Here is a 20,425-nt window from a genome sequence, read left to right as displayed (position 1 = left end):
GAAAGCAATCATCTTGTAATCTCGTTGTGTGAACTGGTTGCCTGCAGACTCGCTGCAGATTGGAAGGTAGAGGGGTAAAGTGCAACGCTAGAGAGGGGGAGGGAGAGAGAGAGAGAGAGAGAGAGAGAGAGAGAGAGAGAGAGAGAGAGAGAGAGAGAGAGAGAGAGAGAGAGAGAGAGAGAGAGAGAGAGAGAGAGAGAGAGAGAGAGAGAGAGAGAGAAAGACATCGGATTGTCTTTGATATTATGGTTTAATCGTAGACCAAAGATCCACCCCATAAAAAGTGCTTTGTGTGCAGACAGAACGCCCGGAATGCAATGAAAACAACCAGGCGGGGGTAGCGATGTAATAATCAAATCGATTTTATTGGAATGAGGTAGCTAAACATTTGGGGTTTTTTAAAAAAAAGTATTTTGAACATGTTGAGCTGACTTGCAAACTGATAAGCAGCGGCAAATCAGGGCATCCTCACCGGACCAGAGCTGTCGGCCTCCCCACGGATGCCCTCCGGCTATCATTATTGAGTAACGAATCGTACAGCCCAGCTGTGGGAGAATCTTCGCGGGTGCACGTTGCCACCCCGTTTCTTGTTTTAAAAAAAAGAGGAGGCATCTAGCTTCGGGGGCAGCTCTCCCCGCCATGATAGCAGCCCCCCCCCACCCCCGCTCCCAAAAATGCTGGGGACCAATTGAAATGGCCACTTGGTGCCACAGATTGGGTTCCGTTCTCGACGAAGGGCCTAGCCCAGAGTTAAAGACGCCATCAAAGTTTGACCGAAAGTCAGTGAGAACATAAAATGGCACCGGAGTGGAGGGGGGGAGACTGGTATTTGTCCGTTAACGCTCGACATGCACCTGGTACGCTTTCGGTCAGTTCCTCCCCGTATTTATTGCTTTCTGAAGCCTAACGTGAACGTTTGGTTTGTTAAACGGGGAACCCTGTTACAGTATTAGTAGTGCAAACGCAAAATCTCTTAAAACAGACTTCTCGCCGCAGAGTAAAGGTGTATTCTCTCTCTCTCTCTCTCTCTCCGATATATACAAACAATTCCGTTTGAAGACCTGAACCTTAAATACAAAGCAGACCGGGTAAAAATATCTAGGTATGCAGAGTAGGACTCGGTGAATCACCGCTCCTTGCAAAGTTAATGACAACTTCAGATGGGTGACCAAAACCACATCAAAAAATATATATATATATTCAGAGCCGGTTAGACAATATGAAAAAAAAACTGTCGGTATCGAAATACGTGATTTACAAAATATCGTGATATTAGGAAATATCGTAGACAGGTGGAAAGTGCAATCTTGGCATATTCTCTCTCTCTTTTTTTTTTTGGAAGTTTCCCTGAGTTTAATACAAGCTTGAAGAAAGGCAATTATTGTTACTGAGCTACAAGGAAGGATTTAAGTCATGTTCCCCTTTGGTGTTGTTTATGGTTCGGAAGGCAGAGAGCTAAGAAGGGTGGATGTTCTCCCAAGTCGAGGATCTGGGCGACGTGGACGGCGACGTGGTGGTTGACTTGTCCGATCCGTCGCCGCCAGAGGAAACCGGGAAAGTGGGGGCGAACCCTTCTTTCTCTCGCTTCTTCTGCTTCATCCTGCGATTCTGGAACCAGATCTTGACCTGGGTCTCGTTGAGCTGGAGCGTGGCCGCGATCTCCACTCTCCTCGCGCGGGTTAGGTACTTGTTAAAGTGGAATTCCTTCTCCAGCTCGGTCAGTTGCTTCGTGGTGAAGTGGTTCGGATCGTGCTCGCCTGCCCGGCTAGTCCATAATCGGCGATTTTGGCTGGTGGGTAGGGTGGGGTGGTGGGGTGGTGGGGTGGGGGGGGGGGAAATTTAAAAAAAAATTCCAAGGGGAGAACAATTAGAGCGAGTCAAGGTGAGCGATTCCACTTCCTACCCCAGCACCCCTCAACACACACACACACACACTCTCTCTCTCTCTCTCACACACACACACACACACACACACACACACACACACACACACACACACACACACACACACACACACACACACACACACACACATCCGTCAGCAACTAACAACTTAAAGCACTTAATGGCCCAGAACTTGATAGGAGCAGGAAGGAGAGCAAACAATAAAAGAGCGTGAGGATTTTTAGACTGGGTTCAAGAAGGCTCAAAACTTAACCTGACAATAATTGAGAAAACAAAAAAAAAAATCCCCCTCCCCCCCCCCCCCCCCAGCCAACGCTACTGGAGGCTCCTTAAGTAAATGTTGGACCAGCTGTTAACAGTGAGGTCAACAAAACCCAACTCCAAGTGAAACACGCCGATTAAATAATAACTTGGTGATTTATTTCTCGAGATCACGTTTCACCGGGTGGAAATCCAAGAAGAGGCATCACACGACAAGCCCCGGTACCGCCTTCCGCACGAGCTGCCATTTTCACCCCCAGTTCCATAAACTCGCGAGTCACGCCGCCGCTTCATCTTTCATTTTTCTCTCTCTCTCTCTCTCGTCCAATTGATTCACGGAAGGGGGAGGGGCAAGCGGGGTCATGACAAAGCGATTGGAATAAACACCCTGCGTTAACCGGGAGGGCAAAGTGGGTTTTTATTATTCCGCTCAAAATACTTGGCATTAAAGATTTGAAATGGTTGGGGAATGAAATGGCGAAAGTTGGACCATTTTTCGAATGGGTGGGTTAGTCACAGTCCCTCGAGTTTACTTACAGGTAAAGAAAGGCTCTTAGACTAACCTGTTTTGGGCGGGTTTCTTCTTACTTTCATCCAGTCAAACGTTTGGCCCGAAGAGGATGAATCTGAGGCGCAGGTGCGTTCTTTCTCTCCCTCTTGAGATGGCGAGAGATTAGCATAAGTTCCAAACGCCAAGCCCTGTTGCTCTGGGCCGTAAGAGTGCTGGTACTGTCCCGGCCCCGCGGCGCCACAGTAAGCGCCGGAAAGCGGATTGATAGCAGCCCCTATCGTGCCCGTGTACCCCGAGGTTTGAAAGTACGCCCCGTCCGACTCCTGGGTGAAAAAGTAATGGTGGTTGTAGCCGGGGTTGCAAGATTGCGCCGTGTAGTTGTTGGGGCCTGGGCTAGTATATGGATTCGGCAGGTCGGAATGGTGCAAATAACTCGCTGGCTGGTGCTGATGCTGAGGTGTGTTGTGTGCGTTTCCTCCTGCTAAGAATCGTCCATCACCATTATAATTGTCAACGTTATCTGCACACGGAGCGAAAGATGTTACCCCTTGTTCTGAATGGTGGTAACCCTTGGATGAGTAGGCGCTTGTCCCACGATTACAAATTGCGTACTCTAAGAAAGAGTTCATCCTCGCATTGTCCATCTGCTAGTGATGGACGGCCAACCTGTTCAGGATTCTTCCTCCCCTGCCCCTGAAAACCCCCAAGCACTATGTCACCCGGCAAACTTCCTCCATGGTTCGCCAGCAATCAAACGATATCACTCAGGAGGACACTCACGTGACCCCAAAGCCACCAATGGCAAGAGACCTCCTGATGTTAGTGAACTGCATGGGGTGATCAATCATCGGTCTGACATTTACATCACAAAAGCTTTCAATCAAAGTTATCCGCATCAATCTGATAGTAACACAGAAATGTCAAATCGGCCTTCAAAAAAAAAAGGAGATGGGGGGGGGAGAAAGTTGGAATTATTCAAGATTGTCTTTAAAGTGTTTAAAAAGATTTGGTCAAACCGAAAACAACAGCTGCCCGCAAAACCTGGTCATATACTATCTCAGACGGGCAGAGGAGAGCTCAAGTAGGTGATGCAATATATATTTTATCGCTTAATTGAAATAATTGCCAGGGACTTTGTCTAATGAATGGTGGGGCGCCGGCGTTATTATTTTTTTTTGTTAATGCGCAGGTTGAAAAATGTTAAATATTCTGGTTACGCCGTTTGTAAGTCAGAGGTAGGTGGAAATTAATAAAGAAATTCAAGCCAGTTGAATGGGGGAGGGTCATAAACTCAATAATTCGTTCTAATGAATTGCGATGTTCTTTGAGTGAACGCTGTTGTGTATTAAAGGCTACGAGATGTACGTATGATTTTTTTTTAGAAAGGTAATGTTCCTCGTGGATTTTTGATTAAAGGGCTGATAACAAATGTTACTTAATCACCGTTTTTATGTCCCAATTTTGTAATTCGTTGGGATCTGCTAAAAAGTCATAAAATCCCGAGTTAAATTTAGAAATGTTGCATAATAAAACATAACCATATTGGCATTTATGTTCCTGCAGTGAAGAAAACATGGGGCCAATTCACTGAACGGCAAAACATTTAAATATATGATGTCAATCCGATTGGATTTTGTTTTTCATCGTCCCCCCCACCACCACCCCCACCCCCACCCATCATCATTTGAAAATTCAGCCCCATTGCAGCGTTAAAACAAAGATGATGTACATTTAAGAAGCACATTTCTGCCATGGAGAAATGATTGGCTTGAAAGTGCGGTGTGTCCAATCAGTTAATCAATAAGGCGATAAATCAGTATTGTGAGTTGAATAGATGTCGCGATTTTGAATCTTAAAGGAACTTTTTTTTTTAAAAAACTTTAAAATAACCATCTGACGCAACCTTAGCTTTCTTATAGAGTTTATTAGTACCTGTACTAGTTGTAGTGTTGACAGGACTACTGGTAAAATCAATCATCCCATTTTCTCAGCGGGTGATATATATTTCTTTCTAACACGCGGCCCCGAAGTTTTTTCTCCCCCCCCCCCGCCCCCCCCCACCGTACAATAGTAGTGAAGGGTGGTGGTGGTGGTGAATTTTAGGAGTAAATTGCGTCGTGCATCATTAATACTTCTTTGCTCAAAGTTTCCGAGATGCATATTTTTTTTTCACTTAAGTCAGCAAACCCGCTTTAACTAAAGGAAGAAGAACGCCCTGACAAAGTGAGTGGTGATTATTCATATTTCGGCGGAGTTGAAGGTATCTCACGCAAGTGTCCCTTCACAGTCGGGAGTTTCGTTAGCTGTCGGGGTGTATCTGTTATCATCTTAACATTTACGCACATTTAATACGTTTGACATAATAAGACGGTTCCACCCCCACCCCCCCCCCCCACCGCCCCCTTTACATTTTGGGTTATCACATATATACACACAGTTTAGTAGTGATTAGCTGGAAGCCCGGGGCCTACAATTATACTAATTTACTCAGTTAACAGAAAAAAAGATTAATTGTACAGTATGAGATTTGTCACTGTTGCGCCCACACTTCGAAGATGCTCGTCGCCCGCCATCTGCTAGGTTCACGGAGTGCTTTATATGTTCTACATAATGATACCTTATCACTGTCACCGAATTCAAGAAACATTATTTTAGACTTCACTCATTCAGACGCTGGATCCATATGTCATAGGCAGTACTGGCAGCCGGCAATTTAAATGTATAATGTCAGCTGCATTTTGTAACTGCTCACTGTGTACTTCCCTGGAGGAGCTGGCGCGGCGGAGTTGGGGGGGGGGGGGGTGGGGGGGAGGTGGGGAGGTGGTGTAGTGAGGACGACAAGGAGAAAGGGGTAGAGTGCAGAGGGAAAAAGAAGTGTGTGTGGGGGGGGGGGGAGAGAGCAGGAAAGTAGGGCGAAGGGCACGGGTGCAGATCCCTGTAGGCCACGGAGGGGAAAAGGAAGTGATTGAATGGATACGATGGAAGGTTCATAAAAACGTGAAATGGGACGGTGGGTGGCTGGGGCGGGGGGGGTGCGGGGTGTTGGTAGTTTCAGATTTGGGGAAATGAGAACAAGAATTCGCGATCCGAGCGATTTGGGAAGAGACGCTGAGAGGTCCCGACTGGAGAACGGGCGTGTGAGAAAGGTGGATTGGCGATGAGAAATTGGAAATCCAGAGCACGTGGGCGCGCGCGCGCGCGCACACACACACACACACACACTCTCACACACACACACACACACACACACACACACACACACACACACACACACACACACACACAGACACACACACACACACGCGCACACACAGACACACACACACAGACACAAACGCACACACGCGCGCACACACACACACTCACACACACACACAGACGCACACACACACACACACACACTCTCTCACACACACACACACACTCACACACACACACACAGACACACACACACACACGCACACACAGACACACACACACAGACACAAACGCACACACGCACACACACACACACTCTCACACACACACAGACGCACACACACACACTCACACACACACTCACACACACACACACACACTCACACACACACACTCACACACACACACAGACACACACACACGCACACACACCACACACACTCTCTCACACACACAGACACACACACACTCACACACACACACACACACAGACACACACACACAGACACAAACGCACACACACACTCACACACACTCACACACACACACACACACACACACACACACACACACACACACACACACACACACACACACACACGTCGACGTTTCAGGCCGAGGCCCTTCATCAAGAATTGAAGCGACGAACAGCCCCTGCGCCAACTCGATTACGAAATGGCGAGCCCCCCCCCCCACCCCACCAACCTCCAAAAAAAAAGTCTTGAGATTGGATACATAAGTACTTTGCAAAAGTTTTTCAATATCCCAAGCGTCTCCCAAATGCCGGAGCTTCGACGATCTAATAATCTAAAACCCTCTGGCACGGGATTATCAGAGAGCGCCACAAATGCCTTTCTTTATCTATCAGCTGCGTGTGCGCGGTGTCCTATCGGGCCAGTGCTAGTCGGATAAAGGGCCTTTGCTTTGACGGCCGAAACTTCTGTGCTGGCAAAGATACCCAAAACCAGTGGAAGGTGGCTGTGTGGCTGCCCTTTCCCCGCCTTTCGGCAGAACAGACCTGCTCCCTCCGACGTCTCCGTTCTAAAGGGCTGAACCTGGAATGAGAGACATTTCATTAATCATTGGAAAGTAACCGTACTGACGTGAATTACTTAATAAACCTCCGATTTCCATAGTAAGCCCCGTGTAAGTGGAAAGGGCCAGCTTGACAGAAATGAATATTATTTTCACATGGCGTCGGGTTATGTTATTGAGCGGCATAGTTAGCGACTGGAATCACCAACTTGACACCATCTTTGGCAGGGCCGGCGTGTCCCGCACAGTACCGTGCATCACTTAAATTAGGAAGGTGGATGTGAAACGGAGATGCGAGCGCTTGGCTCAGTGGCGTGAAAGATTCTGCATCAGCCCAGCGGCGCTAAAGGTTATTTTGGTGGGGGGGGGGGGAAGGCATAGTGCGCAGTACTGGGGGCCGAAGTCTTGGGCACCCGAACTATATATGTGCGCCTACACGCACAAAGTGCTGGAGGGACTCAGCCGGGGAGGAAAGGAATCCGGCCGAAGAGTTTCGGGCCTGAAACGTCGACTGGGTATTCCTCTCCATAGACGCCACCTGGTGCGCTGAGTTCCTCCAGCATTGTGTGTGTGTGTGTGTGTGTGTGTGTGTGTGTGTGTGTGTGTGTGTGTGTGTGTGTGTGTGTGTGTGTGTGTGTGTGAGTGAGTGAGTGTGTATGAGTGTGACTGAGTGTGTGTGTGAGTGAGAGTGTGTGTTTGTGAGTGTGTGTGTGTGACTGTGTGTGTGAGAGTCTGTGTGTGTGTGTGAGTCAGTGTGTGTGTGTGAGTGTGTGAGTGAGTGAGTGTGTATGAGTGTGACTGAGTGTGTGTGTGAGTGAGAGTGTGTGTTTGTGAGTGTGTGTGTGTGTGTGTGTGTGTGTGTGTGTGTGTGAGTGAGTGAGTGTGTATGAGTGTGACTGAGTGTGTGTGTGAGTGAGAGTGTGTGTTTGTGAGTGTGTGTGTGTGTGTGTGTGTGTGTGTGTGTGTGTGTGTGAGTGAGTGAGTGTGTATGAGTGTGACTGAGTGTGTGTGTGAGTGAGAGTGTGTGTGTGTGTGTGTGTGTGTGTGTGTGTGTGTGAGTGAGTGAGTGTGTATGAGTGTGACTGAGTGTGTGTGTGAGTGAGAGTGTGTGTTTGTGAGTGTGTGTGTGTGACTGTGTGTGTGAGAGTCTGTGTGTGTGTGTGAGTCAGTGTGTGTGTGTGAGTGTGTGTGTGAGTGTGTGTGTGAGTCTGTGTGTGTGAGTCAGTGTGTGTGTGACTGAGTGTGTGTGTGAGTGAGAGTGTGTGTGTGTGTCTGTGTGAGTGTGTGTGAATCAGTGTGTGTGTGAGTGAGTGTGTGTGTGTGTGAGTCTGTGTGTATGTGTGAGTCAGTGTGTGTGTGTGTGAGAGTGTGTGAGTGTGTGTGTGAGTGTGTGTGTGAGTCTGTGTGTGTGAGTGTGTGACTGAGTGTGTGTGTGTGTGTGTGTGTGTGTGTGTGGTGTGTGAGTGAGTGAGTGTGTATGAGTGTGACTGAGTGTGTGTGTGAGTGAGAGTGTGTGTTTGTGAGTGTGTGTGAGAGTGTGTATGAGTGTGTGCGTGTGAGTGTGTGTGAGTGTGAGTGAGTGAGTGTGTGTGAGTGAGTGTGTGTGTGAGTGAGAGTGTGTGTGTGTGAGTGTGTGTGTGAGAGTGTGTGTGTGTGTGTGACTGTGTGTGTGAGAGTCTGTGTGTGTGTGAGTCAGTGTGTGTGTGTGAGTGTGTGAGTGTGTGTGTGAGTGTGTGTGTGAGTCTGTGTGTGTGAGTCAGTGTGTGTGTGACTGAGTGTGTGTGTGAGTGAGAGTGTGTGTGTGTGTCTGTGTGAGTGTGTGTGAATCAGTGTGTGTGTGAGTGAGTGTGTGTGTGTGTGAGTCTGTGTGTATGTGTGAGTCAGTGTGTGTGTGTGTGAGAGTGTGTGAGTGTGTGTGTGAGTGTGTGTGTGAGTCTGTGTGTGTGAGTGTGTGACTGAGTGTGTGTGTGAGTGAGAGTGTGTGTGTGTCTGTGTGAGTGTGTGTGTGAGTGAGAGTGTGTGTGTGTGTGTGAGTGTGTGTGAATCAGTGTGTGTGTGAGTGAGAGTGTGTGTCTGTGTGTGTGTGTTTTGCTCGGATTTCCAGCATCCGCAGAGCATCCCTTGCTCGTGTCTGTCCGGGTGCCTCAGACCTTGTTGCAGAACTGTCTTCTCTTTGAACAGAACCCAACTGGTTTTATATATTTTTTCTGATTTTGCCTGCCTTTGCCTTGCATTCTATCCGGTGGCACTGCGGTAAAGAAACCTGTGATGAATCCAAACGAGGCGAACCTTGCTGTTGTAACTGGTCATGGCGCCGAGGACTTGCCTACCCAGTTTGGCCCTTCGCCCCGACCGGGGCACAGGCCGACGAGAGCTAGTCCCCTCTCCTGGGGCGGGTTTCCCAGATGCAGTCCTCCATCCCCGAGGATGCGTCCTCTCCCAGGGACCAGCTGTGCGGAGCTGCTGTTGCCGTTTCCGTAGCGGGGGGCGGGGGGGGGGGCGCGGTTGCTCGGCCCGTTGCCCGACCCTCCTCCTTCGGGACCCTCCTCCTACCCTCCGGGAATGGCAGCGCCAGGGAGTTCAGAACACTGAGAAACACGCGCCGAATTAAAAAAACAAAACACGCTGGGGGGAAACTCAGCAGGTCGGGCAGCGTCTATGGAGAGGAGAGTCGACGTTTCGGGCCGAGACTTCTCATCGAGAGCGGAAAGGGAGAAGGGGAACGCCAGGCTCAGAGTCACTTCTCCCCACCATGATCACCACCTCCCGTCCTTTCCAGAACAGATGAAGGCTCTCGGCCCGAAACGCCGGCTGTTTACTCCTCTGCATAGATGCTGCCCGGCCTGCTGAGTTCCTCCAGCATTTCCAGTGAGTGCGTCAGTCTGGGTTCCCATCCGCTGCAGAATCTCCAGCGTTTCTGACGCAGGGCATGTGTTCGGAATGAGATCTGTCTCCCGTGGAATGCGAGGGGGATCATGTTCAAAGGTTATTACGCGGACTCCAGGCTGATTCCAGGTGACAGGTCTCCGAACCACCTATAAGGCCGATCTTGAACACTCACGGAATATTATATACCTGTAATAAGCAAGAGTCGTTTCGTTTCCCAGAGAGTGAGCGTTTAGAATCGCCCTTACTGATCTTTGTTTATCTTCTCCGAGTGAGAAGACAGAAACTTTGCCGTCGATCCCTTTCTTAAAAGTCGAAGCCGTTCAGCAAAGCGATTGCAACAAATCCTTTGATCTCAGCCTGATCAATGCCCACGTCAGATCATCCAGTTCACTCACAAAGAATTGAGACTATGCACAAAAAGAACCTCATGCTTCAATTGTACAAGATGTCGCAAGGCCACAGTTGGCAATTTGTGTGCAGTTCTGGTCACCTAGCTCTAGGAAGTTGTCATTAAGCTGGGAGGGAGATGAAAAGATTCATGAGGCTGTTACCTGGGCTGTAGCAGTTGAATTACAAGGATAGACCCAGATGTTACCCGAGTCTTTTTTTTAATTCTCAATTATAAGAGGTTTCATTATAAGAGTACGTGTGTGTGTGTGCTTGTGCGTGTGTGTGTGTGTGTGTGTGTGTAGTGTGTGTGTGTGTGTGTGTGTGTGTGTGTGTGTGTGTGTGTGTGTGTGTGTGTGTGTGTTGCACTTGATTCCCTAATGCCGACTTAAGGGGGGCACTCACGTCTGAGGTACCACGAGCTCCCATCTGTTCTATTCAGTGAACGATAAGGTGGCGTGAATCTAATCACAGAGCAGAGGTAACCATTGTATTGATGTCCCCGTTGAACAAATCCCCTATCGCTGCTTTCTTCCCGTGCTTACAACCACAATCAAGTGTCAAATCCTGAATGAACTATTGCGTTCAAAGACTCCCGAAATCGATCTCTTAGGAGAGGGAAGTTTTCAAATAGGGGGGAAAAGGGTAGAGTGTCGAAGTTCTGGGCAACGTAGGGCAATCTTGAAAATGGAAGATAGACAAGTGAATGGAGATCAGACATTTGAGTAACGCCAAACTTGGGTTCCAACAGCTATTAAATTGAGAGGAAGAACAGATCCTGAAGGGACTTGGGGATTCCGATGAAGAATGGGCTAAGGAGATGATAGGGGTGTGTGTGTGTGTGTGTGTGTGGTGTGTGTGTGTGTGTGTGTGTGTGTGTGTGTGTGTGTGTGTGTGTGTGTGTGTGTGGTGTGTGTGTGTGTGTGTTTTAAAAGAAGATAATAGCGAGAAGCTCACGGCCCAGCACCGTTAAGGACACTCGGCGGCTGGTCCTAAAATTTGCTGTAAAACGTTGTTTCCAAACTGAACCATCATGCACTTCGGTTGCCATGGCGACGTGTCTGCTAACAGCGGGTGTCCATGTTGTAAGGACTGATGGGACAACATATGTGGAGCAATACAGTGGCGGCGGCTAGCACTTCCCCTTTCTCTGTAGTGGGAAGTGAGGCGATGTGTGGGAGATATAAAAAATATCGGGGGGGGGGGGGGGGAACGAGATATCGACTGTCGTGTTCCATTCGCCATCAGCGAAATCGGCAATATGAGTACGGGATAGGCGTCCTTCAGTATGGGCGTGATCTGTATAGTTTTGTGTGAACGCCAGACCGGCTTCTCGAAACGAGATTCACTTTAAACCAAGGCTTTCGAAAGTCTAATTTAGAGACTAGTACTGTGCAAAATCACTAACTAGAATTTGGCTTTACTGTTGGCATCTGGTGTTTAATTGTTAAGCTCTCCCATCGCATTGGTAGATTTTAAAAAAATAAGCTAGGTTGTATTCCAGCACCTCCTTTATTGACTGCCTGGTTTCCAAGCCAGTCAGAGAACATGGAGAAAATATGTCTGAACGATTGATTTTAAATTTATGAAATTGATCAGAAATTGACAAGGAGGAGGAGCGGGGGGGGTGGGGGGGTGAAGAAAAGGATACGCTTTATGTCTTCAAGGATGGAGTGGCTAGTTCCCATTTATTCCCGTTCTGTGGGTGTCGAATTGATTTGTAATTGTCACTGGCGTGTTTCCCTGGACGTGAAGCAAGTTTTACTGGTCATTATGCTATGTAAAGAGGCGCTCGTTAGAGATTTGTATTGATAACACGTCAAGGTTTGCACACGTACGTTAAAGGAATTTCTACTCAATTAAACTGTCATGCGGCGGGGTTGGAACACATTACTTTGCCACGGCGTGGATGCTGGGACTTGCGAGAGTCCCAGGCCCTCGGATTCCACTGAGCGCAAAGTTCAAAGTAAATCTATTGTCAAGTGCACAGAACGTCATCACATACTGCCCTGAGATTCATATTTCTTGCGGGCATTCTCATCGAACGCAAAGAAGCGCAACTGAATCACTGGAAAATAAAATATATAACTGCGCACAAACAACCGATGTGCGAAAGACGACAAATACTGCAAACGGAAAGAGAGAGAGAGAGAGTGAACGAGAGTGAGTGAGAGAGAGAGAGGGAGAGAGAGAGAGGGGGGAGAGAGAGGGAGTGAGTGAGAGAGAGTGAATGAGAGAATGAGAGATAGAAAGAGAGATAGACAGAGAGTGAGAGTGAGTGAGAGAGAGTGAGATAGAGAGAGTGAGAGAGCGAGAGAGAGAGTGAGAGGGAGAGTGAGAGAGAGTGAGAGAGAGAGTGAGTGAGAGAGAGAATGAGAGAGATAGAGAGAGATAGAGAGAGAGTGAGAGAGAGTAAGTGAGTGAGAGAGTGAGAGAGAGAGTGAGAGAGAAGGAGAGTGAGAGTGAGTGAGAGAGATAGAGGGAGAGAGACAGAGAGAGAGAGAGGGGGAGAGAGAGTGAGAGAGAGAGAGAGGGAGACAAAGAGAGGGAGAGAAATATGATGCCAGGTAAACGAATAATAAATAATATTGGGAAGATGCGTTTTAGAGTTCTTGAGAGTGAGTCTGTTGGCAGTGGAGTCAGTTGGGAGTTGAGGTGAGTGAAGTTGTCAACGCTGGTTCAGGAGCCTGATGGCGGAGGCGTAATGACTGTTCCTGAACCTGGTGGTGTGGGTCCTGAGGCTCCTGTACCTCCTTTCCGATGGTTGAGGGGTAATAACTTCCTGAACATGGGTGGTGTGGGTCCTAAGGCTCCTGTACCTCCTTTCTGATGGCTGAGGGGGTAATAACTGTCCCTGAACCTGGTGGTTGTGGGTCCTGAGACTCCTGTACCTCCTTCCTGATGGTTGAGGGGGGTAATAACTGTTCCTGAACCTGGTGGTGTGGGTCCTGAGGCTCCTGTACCTCCTTCCTGATGGTTGAGGGGGTAATAACTGTTCCTGAATCTGTTGGTGTGGGTCCTGAGACTCCCGTACCTGTTTCCTGATGGTTGAGGGGTAATAACTGTCCCTGAACCTGGTGGTTGTGGGTCCTGAGACTCCTGTACCTCCTTCCTGATGGTTGAGGGGGTAATAACTGTTCCTGAACCTGGTGGTGTGGGTCCTGAGGCTCCTGTACCTCCTTCCTGATGGTTGAGGGGGTAATAACTGTTCCTGAATCTGTTGGTGTGGGTCCTGAGACTCCCGTACCTGTTTCCTGATGGTTGAGGGGTAATAACTGTTCCTGAATCTGCTGGTGTGGGTCCTGAGGCTCCTGTACCTCCTTCCTGATGGTTGATTGGGTAATAATTGTTCCTGAACTTGGTGGTGTGGGACCTGAGGCTCCTGTACTTCCTTCCTAATAGTTGATGGGGTAATAATTGTTCCTAAACCTGGTGGTGTGGGACCTGATGCTCCTGTACCTCCTTCCTGATGGTTGAGAGGTAATAACTGTTCCTGAACCTGGTGGTGTGGGGGCCTGAGGCTCCTGTACCTCCTTCATGATGGTTGAGGGGTAATAACTGTTCCTGAACCTGGTGGTGTGGGGCCTGAGGCTCCTGTACCTCCTTCATGATGGTTGAGGGGTAATAACTGTTCCTGAACCTGGTGGTGTGGGACCTGAGGCTCCTGTATCTCCTTCCTGATGGTTGAGTGGTAATAACTGTTCCTGAACCTGGTGGTGTGGGACCTGAGGCTCCTGTACCTCCTTCCTGATGGTTGAGGGGTAATAACTGTTCCTGAACCTGGTGGTGTGGGGACCTGAGGCTCCTGTATCCTCTTCCTGAGAGATGAGGGTTAGTAACTGTCCCTGAACCTGGTGCTGTGGGGGATCTAAGGTTCCTATACCTCCTGCACACGCGAAAATAATTCGCCATTTGCTTTCTGTAACTCTTCCTCTCTCGTTTGCAGCGGCCGTGTCTCCAGTCTTTCCTTCCTCTGTCATCCCCCCCCCCCCCCATTGCTGTCCATTTTGTCTATGTCTATCTGTGTTGCGTGTATCAGTATGAGCTGACGAGGGGTTTTGGCCCGAAACGTCGACTGTTTATTTCCCTCCATAGATGCTGCCCGACCTGCTGAGTTCGTCCGGCATTTTGTATGCGGCGGGGCTGTGCCTGCATCAGTAAGTTTCGCTCTGCCCCGAATCCCTTCGCTTTCTCCTTTCCAAGTCATTCACAGCCTGCATCTAGCTTTCCCTCTGCCGTGTTATTTTCTTCATCTTTTTTTTAATTTCGCTTTCTCCCTGTTCCTTGACATTTGTCTGTTTTTGTCTCGCCGAGTCGTGACTTTTTTTTTCCGCATTGTGGAGGGAGCGCGGTTGAAGAAACATTAAGAGCCTTTCCTGGTATTATAGAACGAGCAACAACCCCAGTCTAATTGCAGGCTCCATTTAAAGGGCTAACGGGAGGGGTGAGGGGGGGGGGGAGGAGGGGTGAGAGGCACAAATTAATTAATTTAAAATGTGTGGTGAATTATTAAGGATCGATTCGTAAAACCTTTTCTTTAAAAAAAACGGGCAAACAGTGGAGGCGGCGGCGTAAAGTTTACAGCGAAATAAATCAGGATTAGGCGGCTTATTAAAGCATTAAAATTAATAACAGGGCCTTAACATCGCGTGGGGGCAATGACGCTGACAGCTCTGTGCAGACTGAAGTATGAAAAAGAAATCTAGAATCGGTAAACGGTGAGTGTTTTGTGTCCCGCACACAGACACGGCGCCATTTTGCGGTGAGTTGCCCCGGATTTGGAGATTCCGGTATACCGACAGCATTTTTCTGTGAGGCGTTTCCTAAGTCACCGGCAGATTGCTACCTATGCTTGGAAACACCCATGACTAGGCAAATGCGTGATATGATTTATTTTCGTGTCAGTGCGATTGATTTCTCGAAATGACCTCCTTCATACATAAAGCAGCATGATGTACGAGTTTAAGTTAAAAAAAATTACATCTTGTAAATAAGGCTCCCCTGGCGGGGCGCGAGGGCGGGTGGGAGCCCCCGGAAAAGTGGAGCACAATTGTGAAATTTTTTAAAAAAAAATAGAGAGAGAGAGAGAGCCAATGATCGATGTCGGTAGTTATTTTCTGGCAAGTTTCGCCCCCCGTGTTTATGTTTGGTAAATTCGTTTCTCTTCTTCTATTTTGCCGAAATCTAACGCTCTATCTCTTTGGTACTTTCTCTCTCTCTCTCTCTCTCTCTCTCTCTCTCTCTCTCTCTCTCTCTCTCTCTCTCTCTCTCTCTCTCCTCTCCCTCTCCCTCTCCCTCTCCCTCTCCCTCTCCCTCTCTCTCTCTCTCTCTCTCTCTCTCTATATATATATATATATATATATATAGAGAGAGAGAGAGAGAGAAACATATATATATATATATATATATATTCAAATAGACTTCACGATATGCATCAAAGATTGAGGAAAGGAGAAGTCTATGTATGTATATATGTATATATATATATATATATATATATATATATATATATAATTTAAGTATAGAAAAAATAGAAAAGAGAAAAAAAGTCACACTTTCTCGACAGTCCGGGTGTACTTATTGTAATAACAAAAGAAAAGAGTTTCATGAATCAGATATCCTCTCTATAAGGCTCCTCGAAATTCGTTCATTCGGCATGAGGGGGACGAGAAGCGGATCCGTGTGGATCAACGTGGAATGCATCTCGAGGCTCCTCCCCCCCCCCCCCCCCCCCACCCTCACCACCCTACGCTCCACTCTTGGCATCATCCCTTTCCGATTCCGAATAAACTTCTGAGCTGGGCCCCTTTTTATTATTTTCCTTTTTTAAAAAAAAAATCTCAAGTAACTTGAGGCGAACGTGCAGCGCGATGTAACAACTCGCCGACTACGGAGCACAAATAAGTGGCGGCCACTCTGTCCATCGAAACCCCCCCCCCCCGCCGCCCCTCCGTAGCAACCCCTCGCCGTTCAACATGCTCTGGGGGATATTTATTTGCCGCATCACTTAACGATATTTCAGAAGACGCCAGTTTGGAAACCTTAGGGCTATAGCTGGAAATGTAAACTTTGCACCTGTGCCGGGAGTTGATTGACTAACCATGGAGTGCTTGGGCTCTGGAAAGGGGTGTGGGGGGTGGGGTGGGGGGGGGGGTGGAAGGGGCGTGGTTGTCAAACTCAAAGCACCTTGAAGGGTAAAGGCAACATAGCACCATGTCAGCTGACAACTCAAAAGGCAGAGCTAAGAGGCACAAAGGAGACTGAATATTTAGTGAGCCTCGCAGTCAGTCATTTACAGTGGTGAAAAGGGCACTTAATCATACCCTGTATAAGGTGAGATAGTTGTACGTCCACCGTGACCGCACAGTGATCGGATAATCCCTTAGCCAAAACAAAATATTGCGAGTCAAGTTTTGTGTTTTTTTTTTTGAGGGGGGGGGGGGCGGGGTGGTTCAAGTTACGGCGAATATTTTCAGTAATAGTTATTACTGAGGTAAATCACATTGCAAAAGCATTCCCAACAAAGCACACGGTCAGCCATCTTGAAGGACAGACATTCTGAAAACCCATTAAATAATTAAGTTGCTTTTTATTTAAACTATGAAAATAATGTACAATAAATAATTTAAAATTCACTATTTCAGTATCTTCAATAAATAGGCTACCTCTAAAACATAAAGCAACTCGTCACAGTTATCCTCTCGGAAGCTAGAAAGATAAAGCAGCTTGGCTTATAAGTACAACTTGGGATATAAGTTTTCCTGAGTATTGAAACGGAGAATCTACAATATTTTTTTTAAACATAATTTACGAAACTGCAACTGAATAAAACTAGATTTAATTAAATACCTGTGCAATAAAGACTGTAATTCTTGTAGACTCCGGGTCAAGGTCTGAAGAATAAATTAATTACTGTGAGATCAATCCCATATCACACAGAGTTTTTTTAAAAAAAATATTCCACATTATTGTTATTTAAAATAGGAAACAGTGTACATAACTTTTTTAAAAAAAACAAGGCTGAATTTCTACACCGGGCCTACGATTTATCCAATAGTCATTGGTAACCGAGGCGCTGCAAGTCTATTGTGCAGACAGTGCTCGTGAAAAAGTCATAACTCTCCTCGGGGATATCCACGGGACTGTCGATAGAACCTTGCATACTATGAGATAATCCATCAGAAAATGGCAGATAGGAATCCGAACAGAACAAGTTTAAATCTGGGAGGGAGACCAACTCTAGGGCCTCCGGGCTGATGGTTTCCAGACCTGCCGCAGAATTCTGGCCTGCCGGTAAACCGTTGTCTGCCGTTAGGTAGAAAGGACCTCCTCGCTTTACCGTCGCCGCCGCACCCCGTCAGGGCTTGCAGGTTTTGGAGTTCTTTGCTCAGCGAGTTCTGGCCTTCTTTCCGCGCCTGATCGGCGCAGCTTTTGCTTTCCGGGCAAGCCCCCGACGCCTCGACCGGCGGGTCATAAGGCGATGCCTCCTCGGCTTCGCCGTCGGGCAACGAGCCGTGGGCGAAACTTGCTCTGCCGTTTTGGTTTTCCTTGTACTGGGCCTGCCTCTTGTGTTTCATGCGCCGGTTCTGGAACCAGACCTTAACTTGCCTCTCGGTCAGGTCCAGCAAGGCAGCGATCTCCACCCTCCGCGGTCTGCACAGATACTTATTAAAGTGAAATTCCTTCTCCAGTTCCAAGAGCTGGGTGTTTGTGTAAGCGGTCCTTAGTCTCCGTGCGCTGTTACAGTTATCCTGCTCGCTGTGAACATCTGACAAGAGAGAGGGAAGAGAAAGAGAGAGAGAGTATATGTGTGTGTGTCTGTGTGTGTGTGTGTGTGTGTGTGTGAGTTTGAGGAGGAGTACAATTTTTTTAACATCCACACTGAAAACAATTCATCGCCAACCGTTTTCGGCTATTTCCTTTTTTTTTCTGTCCCGCCACCCCCCCCCCCCCACCAAAAGAAAAACAGAAACCCATTGAAATGCAGCCCCGTGAAAAATATTTCAATCTTCCCAAGCGGCGGGCAAAAAGAAATCTTTCTAAATATCCCCGCACTGACAATTCGGCGTATCGAACCCACGTCCCTTACTCGCCAGTTCCCGCAGCTGGTTCGAGTTTTGGCAACATGGCCGCCGAGAGCCCAAATAACGAACCTCAAAACACAGCTGTGCATTTTTTTTTAACCTCTAAACACGTACACACACACACACACACACACACACACACACACACACACACACACACACACACACACACACACACACACACACACACACACACACACACACACACACACACACACCACAGTATTCAACTTTAAAGAGGCTGTTCCTGGAAGCTAAGCACTGGAAGTGTCGGATAATTTTAAATGCATTTTATATACCAGCCAGCTATAACCCCTGTAGTTACAGTATGCAATGTTTTCATCTACGTTCCTGACCCTTTCCCAAAGCAATAAGTTAAAACACTTCTTATTGTAAACCAGAATTGTTGATTTTAAAATAATCACTTAAATGTGTGGGCTGTGGGCAGACCTGTCGGAGACTCCGCCGTCGGAGACGACCCGGGGACTGGTGCTGATAATGACAGAGCGGCTTCGTTGATCTTCCTCGCCGGTTTTTTCTCTCTCATCCACGGGAAGTCGGCCGCGCCAGCAGATGAGAGAAGGCCATTCGGAGGCCGCTTTTCGAGACTTGGCCGCGGCTGGTTGCTGCTGGGATTCAGGCTCGGGATGGTCTGCTCAAAAGGAGGAGGAATTAGTGTCGAGTGTGAAAGCGTCGAGCTCTTGATTGATGAACTTTGAAATGTATCAGCGACAGCGGGGTAGGACGTCAGACATTCGGCGAGCGAAGGCTGGCTGTTAATGAAACCAATCTCTCGCTCCAATTCGAAATTCATGGCCTTCTTAATGGCGAATGGAGAAAGTTATGAATATTATAGGTCGTGAAATATATATATTTTCAGGCTTTAATTCTGCATCTCTGATATTACAAGGCGTATGGGGACCGGCTCTATTAATCTGAGGTCTAGATTGAAATTGGACCGAATCCGTTGTCACATGATTGGCGTTACCCAATGGCAATTTGGTGTCTAATGAAAAGGAACCATTATCTCTGCAATTGATTAAAAAAAGTGAAGAAAAAAAATCCACTTTATTTTATCAAGTCGGAATTTTTAAATTATACACCGCCACTTTTAATTGTGCCGTGTCATTTTATTTTGGAGATTGGACATTGAGAGGGTTCGTTTTTTATTTGTGGGGGGGGGGGGAGAGACAGTTATCTCTCCCAATTACATCTCAGTATTTTGCAATTCAAGTGAAGAAGATTTGCAGCTAAAATCTGGCGACTTGAGTAATTAACAGGCTACCTCATTAATCTTCAAAGTTTTGACAACAGGGGCCGGTGACAAAATGGAACTTTCACAGGATCGGCCAGGCAGTTGCAGCAGGCCTAGTAGCTAAAAGTCCATCCCTTAAATATCAGTATCATTAGACTCAAGTCACAAAGTGTGTCTTGTCCCGTTATCGGATGGATTTAGTAGCTGTGTGGTAGCTTTGCAAAAGCACAGAAAGGGCTTTCTGAACCCAGGTAAGTATTGGCTTTTAACTCTGAATAAGGCTTCCAATGGCGATAAACTGTTGAGTTAACTATTTTAACCAATTTCACCTCCTCGTCTAGCCCCCCCAAGTTTCCCTTTCCGTTTATGAGCCGGTTTTCCCAATTCACGCACCTGCCCCCTCGACCCAATAGATGGATTTAAGTGTCTTTTATTTTTTAAAAAAGGGAAGGGTTTGGATTGGCACGATTTTCTTAAAACATTAAAAAAAAATAAAACCAAGTTTGAAAGTAGAAAAGTTTATTGAAAATGAATGTATGATCAGGTGAAGAGAGGACATTATACAGAAACGATTTCAGTGTGACCCGGCATTAGTGTTACAATGGACACTCTTTTTTTAAAAAAAAAGATAAACCCAAGGAACTGAAGACAGCCGCGATCAATCTTTGCCCACAGAACAGCTTGACAGCTTCGGTTTGAGAGCACACTGAAGAATTCGCCTTCCCATATCAAATGCCAGGAAGTCGAGCAGCCTCTCCTTTCTCACCATCCTTTCTTAAAGGGAAAAAAAAAAGGGGGGCGATGAAAAGCATTTATTTTTAAACCCAAAGACGCCAGCACTGACTTATATAAATAACAAAACGGGCGAATTTATTAATTTTTTTTTTGCAAAACCCCTGG

At 47.3% G+C, this 20,425-nt stretch overlaps 1 protein-coding gene, 1 long non-coding RNA gene and 1 pseudogene across 2 annotated transcripts; all 3 read right to left on the bottom strand.

Annotated features, from left to right (window-relative positions):
* Positions 1-346: 346 nt before the first annotated feature.
* Positions 347-4,298, bottom strand: LOC140741519 (homeobox protein Hox-B1-like). Its single transcript, XM_073071810.1, is given in 3 exon segments — positions 347-1,739; positions 1,742-1,789; positions 2,730-4,298. Coding segments are annotated over 3 exon segments (924 nt in total). The 5' UTR covers positions 3,322-4,298; the 3' UTR covers positions 347-1,455.
* Positions 4,299-11,101: 6,803 nt separating this feature from the next.
* Positions 11,102-14,510, bottom strand: LOC140741629 (uncharacterized). Its single transcript, XR_012102104.1, has 3 exons — positions 13,983-14,510; positions 13,292-13,841; positions 11,102-13,077 (listed from the first exon to the last, which is right to left on the bottom strand). It is a non-coding gene; the product is annotated as an uncharacterized lncRNA (long non-coding RNA).
* Positions 14,511-16,755: 2,245 nt separating this feature from the next.
* On the bottom strand, positions 16,756-19,084 carry LOC140741518 (homeobox protein Hox-A2-like; annotated as a pseudogene).
* Between the last annotated feature and the right edge of the window lie 1,341 nt (positions 19,085-20,425).

Source organism: Hemitrygon akajei, chromosome 18 (genome assembly GCF_048418815.1).
Source record: "Hemitrygon akajei chromosome 18, sHemAka1.3, whole genome shotgun sequence".
Lineage (NCBI taxonomy): Eukaryota > Metazoa > Chordata > Chondrichthyes > Myliobatiformes > Dasyatidae > Hemitrygon > Hemitrygon akajei.
Note: the sequence above shows the minus strand (reverse complement) of the source record. Positions and strands in the feature narration are given on the sequence as shown.